Below are 7,565 nucleotides of genomic sequence, written 5' to 3'. Positions count from 1 at the left end.
GATATACAGAAAGCCTCCTTCGGCACCAGGGAAACTCCAGAGGGCTCAAGAATCCCAGTCTCTGTGGCAGACGCGGTTTTCTCTCCGCCGCTATCGTGTTTGCACCTCGTCCTGGGTTCACGCTGTCTACGCTGCGTAGTGATGTGGCAACATGCGCATCCCCCCCGACAGAGCACTACTTACATGATTATGAACCTTCATATATAAGAATAATTTTGCAATGAAAACTGTAGCTTTATTTTGTCAAATCAATATATTGTTTTATGTTTATTATTTTCACTGTCCTCCAGAAAAAAAAGAATCCTTGCTAACCAATCACAAACTGATATTCAGATATGGTACAAAACTCTGCTTGCACATGTGCAGAGTGGGGTAGCCTTCCCTCTTGTATTGGAGGTTTAGCACTGATTCAACTTAGTTACGGTACTATTGCAAAGAAGGATATTCCTATTGTGATTGTTGATGCAAAACTATTAATGCACCTTTTAAAAGCATGTGACACCATATATTAGAAGCTAAACAAGTACAATTTTGTAGATGTATTTTACAGCAAAAGACTGTAAAATAAATAATGTATATTGCAATAATGTTTCACTTGCAATAGTGAAACATTTTATGCTATGTTGAAATGTCAATGTATTGGTCCTTTAATGGAGGTGAATTGGAAACTTGTTTAAAATTGTATCTTGACATTATATAAAAAGATTTTCTTTTTAATGAACAGTCTCTATACAATAGCAATAGGAACTTGAGAAATTGGGATTTTAGTTGGGTTGAGGGACTGGTTAAAGGGAAATATTACTCAAAATGTATCTACCATCTGTAGGAAAGAGCAGATGTTAAACATGTTAAAAATATTGACTTGCATAAAGAAAGTTTAAAGGGACATGAACCCCAAATTGCTTCTTTCATGATTCAGATAGAGGGTCTAATTTTAAAAAAAAGTTTCAAATTTGCTTCTATTATTTTTTTGTTCTCTTTATATCTTTTGTTAAAAAGCATACTTAGGTAGGCTCGGGAACTGCTGATTGATGGATGAGCCAATAACATGAGGCATATATGTGCAGCCAACGCCTTCGGCTAGCTCCCAGTAGTGTATTGCTGCTCCTTCAACAAAGCATACAAATATAATGAAGCAAATTAGATAATACAAGTACATTGTTCATTGTTTTAAAATTGATGCTCTATCTAATTCATGAAGAAAAACAATTGAGTTTCATGTCCCTTTAAGTAGAATCTGTTTAAATACAAGGTCAGGTGAAACTATCAGGAACTGCCTGATACTGTATATGTGGGTCCAGGGACAATGTTCCTCATTAGCTGATACAGGACAGCTCCCACATTCAAAGTTGGCTTATTCAGCAAAAGAACAGATATATTTATTTATTTTTGTTAAAAAAAAAAAAAAGAAACAAAACACTGTAATACATTTTGAAACAAACACCACTCTCTTTAAGATGGGACAGAAAATGTCCTGCATATCAATTCCCTTTAAATATTCATGACATATAACAGATAATTGTGTGCTGTATTTGATCAAGAGAGATTTGAGTTATTTTAGTAGATTATATAATAAGATCTAGTGAAAATAAGTTGTGCTATGTATAGTTTCCAAAGTCAGTTATGTTTGCAGAAATCTCTGTAATGATAAAAGTGTTTTAAAGCAACTGTAATATAAAATGGATAGTAAAAATATAACTTTGTAATATGCATGATTTACATTTCTTGCTTTTGAGTGAAAGTTGTGCCAGTGTCCCACACTACCTAGAGAAGTTGAAAAGCAAATGATGTAATCCAGGATTCCTTCAAAATGCTGCAAATTGCAGAAACCAGCTCCATGCTTGGCAGTGATTGCTTATTACAGCGGGTACAATAGTTTATATCTTCATTAGTCATTTAACTCACTTTGCTGTTCCTTTCCTCTCTCATTCACATACAAACCGTGACCAAATTTCCAATTTTAAAGTTAATTTTATTAACAAAAATGTTCTGAACACAGTGTTGAGTAAATATGTTCTTATGCATAAAACAAATTAAGATACGTCAGCAATAACCCTAACCTGTGATAAACTTTGTTTTTATAGTTTAAATGTCACGTGAAAAATAGCTTACGAAACGGAGCATGAATATTATGAATTATTTACTAATCAGTTAAAAAAATAAGGTAATGGTATCTGCCAAGCCCGCACTATGGATATTCAGCAAACGTGAAAATGGGGCTCTGTGTCTTTAAGCGCTTGAACGCTTCTCATTGCAAAGGGCAGATTTCTGTTTTATGAATGGAACCACGTCCTTGAATAAATTATGCATAATGCAGCCAGAGCGCGCAGGCCACAAGACTCCTCTCCTCACGACTTCAAGCAGAACAGTGAATGAGGTCAGGTATGTAAACCCCGCCCCATTTTCTTTCCCAGCGAACAGGAGAGAGGGGGCGTCTGATTATAGATGAACCATTGGATACCCTCCGAATAAACAACTGATGACTGACGTGATAACAATTTCCAACTGACCAATAAGCAGCGGATGGTATCGCCTGTGGGTGGAGCAAATGCGCAAAGATTCATTGAGAAAAGACTATTGCAGTCGGAGCGCTGTTTGCGTTGACTTTTTTTTTCTACCCTGCCCTGTTTGTGGATGGGTTCATCGCGTTCGCTTCAAGTTGCAGAATAAAGATCCGCACCGCAGCCAAAACTTTCCGTGGTTTTTAGTAGGCTCTGCATCCGCGCTCTTGTCATATAATAAGGTAAATACTCCGTGTGCAGCGGCCCTGAGCTAGCTCTAATCTATGTGAGCTGCGTATCTCCAGTGCCGCCCCCGGGAGATCGCTTGTGTGGATCAGGTGTAGTGAAAAAGGCCTCGCCTTGGGTCTCCTGGTGGTTTAACCCCTTGGCTGCCAGAGTGGGGGTTGCAGACTGTTGTTGTTATATGTTCTGTCACTGAACCATGAAAACTATTATGGAGATCTTCTATAACTTGAATCAATTAATTGCACCATTGCTTATTACACAGAGCACTGATTTATTTGTTTACATACAGTACATATTTTGCAACATTACCTATAGCTTAGATGTATTCAAAGTACATGTCCCAATAACCTATAGTTTGCTGTACTTGATCAAGAGTGATTTGAGTTATTTTAGTAGATTTATATAATAAGATCAAGTGAAAATAAGTTGTGCTATGGATAAAGTTTTCAGTCAATTATGTTTGCAGAAATCTCTGTAAATTATGCAATAAAATCATTGTAATTTAGTCATTTTAATAACACAAATGTATCTCTATGAAATGTGATAACAGACCTATTTATCCAAATATAATTAGAAATGTTCTTTTTGCAATTATATATATATTTTTATACTCCTGATTGATATTGCACTCAGCACATATTGAGAATGTGACAGATGGGCAAATAAAATGCTTTTAGAATAAGAGATGTGATGCCTCTGTGATAAGCATTAATTATTAACTGCAAAAAGTATGTTTTGCAAGATTACTTGTGCTAAGGCGTTTTAGATTCAGATGCTCAGTGTTTTTAATCTGATTTCGAAACAGTTTATAATTAATTTCAGACTGAGTTACTCTTTCCTTTGTGGATTAAATGTATATTAAATAAAAATTTTTTATCTATGTTGTAGCAAATGCTGTAAGATTTTCTATACGCATTTTAATGTTATTGTAAATGTAATATTTGAAAAATAATATACATTTTGTCTGAACTGTGGTGTTTGAAGAACACACTAAAAGGTGCATTTGCTTTATAGCCACATTTTCAACCACTATTTTATGTGAACTTTTAAAAACCCTAGCAGTTAAAGGGACATAAACCTTTTTCTTTTAGGATTCGTATAGAGCATGCAATTTTGAATAACTTTCCAATTTACTTCTATTATCTAATTTATTTATTTTTCTCTTGGTAGTCTTTGTTGAAAAGGAGATACCTAGGTAGGCTCATAGCTGTTGATTCATGTCTCACCTCATGTTATTGGCTCATCCAATGCTTCCATCTAGATTCCAGTAGTTCCACTGTTTCCTCAACAAAGGATGACAAGAGAATTAAGCAAATTAGATAATAATGAAGGAAATTGGAAAGTTTTTCAAAAGTGTATTGGCTATATACATTATGAAGGAAAACAATGGGTTTTTATGTCCCTTTAAATGCAATCTCTAGCTTTTAATTCAGTGGATTTAAAGGAATATGATAAATTTTGATTGTAATATATACAGTTTCATGATATATGCTAAAAAAACAAACATTTGCAATGGCCATTTATTGTTTATTTTGTATTGCTTCAGCTGTAAAATATCTTGCTTTCATGTAAAATAATTGTCCCACATTCCCTAGAGAGTCCAAAAGCAAATACTGCAATGCAAACTTCCTTTTAAAGTCCTGAAATTTGCCACTACTAGGCAGTGATTGATCAGAACAGAGGACAAACTCATTTACAGTCAGCTCTCAAATTAGCCAAAGTTAAAGGGACAGTCTAGTCAAAATTAAACTTTCATGATTGAGATAGGGCATGCAATTTTAAACAGGAAAACTGGTGGCAGGAACTTCAAAAACCAAACGGATGCAAAAATATTTTTGCACCCGTTTGGTATTTGATGTGCCTGCCACCAGTTTTCCTGTTTTCGTCACGTTGTGCGATATTGGGATTTATCGCAGGCTACGGCACTCTGCTAGCTCAGCTCATTGGAGGACTTTATACATTTGCCGGTTCCGGATGCAGCTATACCGCGCTCACCTTCCATGTTTGCAAGCATGCAATTTTAAACTACTTTCCAATTTACTTTTATCATGTTTGCTTTGTTCTCTTGGTATTCTTTTTTTGAAAGCAAAACCTAGGTAGGCTCAAACTGATTTCTAAATTGTTGAAAAACGACTCTTAAAGGGACAGTCAAGTCAAAACTAAACTTTCATGATTCAAATAAGGCATGCAATTTTAAACAACTTTCCAGTTGACTTTTATCATTCATTTTACTTTGTTCCCTTGATTGTATTTTTGAAAAGCTAAACCTAGGCAGGCTCATACCGATTTCTAAATCGTTAAAAACCGCCTATCAGCTCAGAGCATTTTGAAAGTTTTTCACAGACAGAACTAGTTCATGTGTGTCATATAGATAACACTGTGCTCACTCCCGTGGAGTTATTTAGGAGTCTGCACTGATTGGCTAAACTGTCTGTCAAAAGCACTGAGATAAGGAGGCAGTCTACAGAGGCTTAGATACAAGCTAATCAAAGAGGTAAAACATATATTAATATAACAGTGCTGGTTATGCAAAACTGGGGGATGGGTAATAAAGGGATTATCTATCTTTTTAAACAATAAAAAATTCTGGTGTAGACTGTCCCTTTTTAACTCAGTGCATTTTTTTCACACCTTGACAGTGCTAGTTCATGTGTGTCATATAGATAACATTGTGCTCACTCTTGTGGAGTTATTTGAGTCAGCACTGATTAGCTACAATGCATGTCTGTCAAAAGCACTGACATAAGGGGACAGTCTGCACTGGCTTATATACAAGGTAATCGCAGAAGTAATACCTGCATTAATATCACAGTATTGGTTATGCAAAACTGGGGTATTGGTAGCAAAGGGATTAGATATCTTTTTAAATAATACAAATTCTGGAGTAGATTATCCCTGTCAGACCCTACTTACCAGAGTGTATAAATGGTTTTGCAAATAATTGAATAATGTTTTAAAACATTTATTTAGTATTTTTTTTTTTTTATTATTAATTTTTTTTTTTTTAGCAATCCAGTACCTATTCACTGGCATATAATATTTTTTAATTTTTAAATATCCTTTTAACTGTGGCAAAGGGCAATAGTAAAAAAAAAAAAAATCCATGTTGACTTGTTAGTGATCCCCCCCCCCCCCCCCTTTATATCAGTATTTTGCAACAATGGTTTAAATGTAACCTTTTTATGAATGGAATATGTGTTTTGTTAATGTAGATGCAAGTCCCCCCCCTTCCTCCTCCTGCCTTCAAGATGTGGGAGGTAACATTTTGGATGTTTTGTTTTTTTAAAATGGAACAGAGAGCAAGGGCACATCTGCAGAAATTTTATGAATGGAAAAGCAAAGAAAGCTAACTGGTCTGAAAGTCTGGTTTTGTGAATGGGGCCTTGTGCCTCATGATTTACATATGTACCAAATGCCCCACCCCCAACACCATTCATGAAAACATTTATCGGAGAGGGGGTTGAGAGGGCTGCTCCTTTTTAGTTTCAGTTGGTGCCGTCTTCCTTTTATGTGAGGCACCAGAAAGGATTTATAGGAAGTACTTTGCTGCAACCTCAGCATTGCTCTAACAAAACTTTTTTTTTTTTTTTTTTTTCCCCTGTTGCAATCAGCCCACTAAAAAAAACAAGCAGGCCACATGGTATCTGCATGGCTGAGAAACATGATTTGGCTTGTGCCTTTGCAACACTTTGATGTTTTGAGGCTGCCATAAAATATTTATTTTTGCATCTGCTCGGTGGGACAAGTAAGCAAAATATGATTCAACAGTTTTTATTTATTATTTTGCATATATTTCATCTAAACTACATAGTATTGTCATGTGTACACATGCATCAGTTAAAGGCAGATCACTATCTTAAGTGACTACTCCTATAAAAGAAAGCACACCCTAAGGAGATTATTTAAAGCTGGATAGCTATGCTGAATTCCAACACATTCCTTATGATATAATTATACCTTTTGGCTTAAACTTTTGTACCTGTTCTGCTGTGAATGCTGCATGGAACAGATTTTAATGTAACCGTGTTTATTTCAGCAACCTTCTGTTTGTTTGTTTCCTTATGTAGGATCTTGATAACACACATTACTGTGAGTACTCAATGCTGGCAGAACATTTAAAGCACAATGGATTGTTTTTATGACCAACAAGTTCCTTACGTGTTACCTGGGGTGAGTTATTTTTTTGTTGTTTTTTTTTTTAAAGTAGAATTAGCGTTTTACTTAGTGGTGTGTTCACTATGCATACAATATTTTTTTCTCTGTTGTGTGTGTATTTAAAATAAATAATCTCTGATAACTACGATTAACTTAAACACTGTAAGCAGCTTTTATAAAACAGAGAAAATGTACAATTTCCTAAGCTGTACAGTAACATATTTCCCCTGTAAATATTCTAGAAGTCTTGTCTTGAGGAATGTCGGGATCGACCAGTTAATGATCGGAAAAGGAGATTTTTGGACACAGATTTAGCACATGATTCAGAAGGTGAGGATTTTTTAAATTTCATTTTAAGATTATTATTTGTAGAGTGCCAGCAGGTTCCACAGTGCTGGGGGACAAAGGGTATAGGGCCCTGCCACGAATTTCACTGTTGTAAATCATATCATGAAAGTGATCTACAAAACAGCTTGGCTCGTAGGCGTACATACTAAGGGGGTTCAAGGGGTGATATTACAACCTTTTTTTATAAGCTAAGTTGGTGTTTTTAATGATTTTCTCTTTGGGTTTTCAGAATTATTTCAGGATCTTAGCAAGCTGCAAGAAGCATGGTTAATTGAAGGTAATGTATGTGTGTGTATATATGTTTAAACATTCTTT

The 7,565-nt window shown here is 35.3% G+C and overlaps 1 protein-coding gene across 2 annotated transcripts in view; it reads left to right on the top strand.

The window, feature by feature from the left end:
* The first annotated feature begins 2,581 nt into the window (after positions 1-2,581).
* Positions 2,582-7,565, top strand: part of ETV5 (ETS variant transcription factor 5) — a 29,350-nt gene continuing 24,366 nt past the window's right edge. Inside the window, exons 1-4 of one of the 2 annotated variants that reach the window (XM_053698553.1) lie at positions 2,582-2,743; positions 6,815-6,917; positions 7,145-7,232; positions 7,480-7,527. In XM_053698553.1, coding sequence (XP_053554528.1) covers positions 6,873-6,917; positions 7,145-7,232; positions 7,480-7,527 — 181 coding nt within the window. In that variant the 5' untranslated portion in view covers positions 2,582-2,743; positions 6,815-6,872. Of the gene's footprint in view, positions 2,744-6,258; positions 6,493-6,814; positions 6,918-7,144; positions 7,233-7,479; positions 7,528-7,565 lie in introns of those variants that run through there. The other variant, XM_053698554.1, reaches the window with a different exon arrangement.

Source organism: Bombina bombina, chromosome 1 (assembly GCF_027579735.1).
Source record: "Bombina bombina isolate aBomBom1 chromosome 1, aBomBom1.pri, whole genome shotgun sequence".
Classification (NCBI taxonomy): domain Eukaryota; kingdom Metazoa; phylum Chordata; class Amphibia; order Anura; family Bombinatoridae; genus Bombina; species Bombina bombina.
This window is presented reverse-complemented; position numbering and strand designations above follow the sequence as displayed.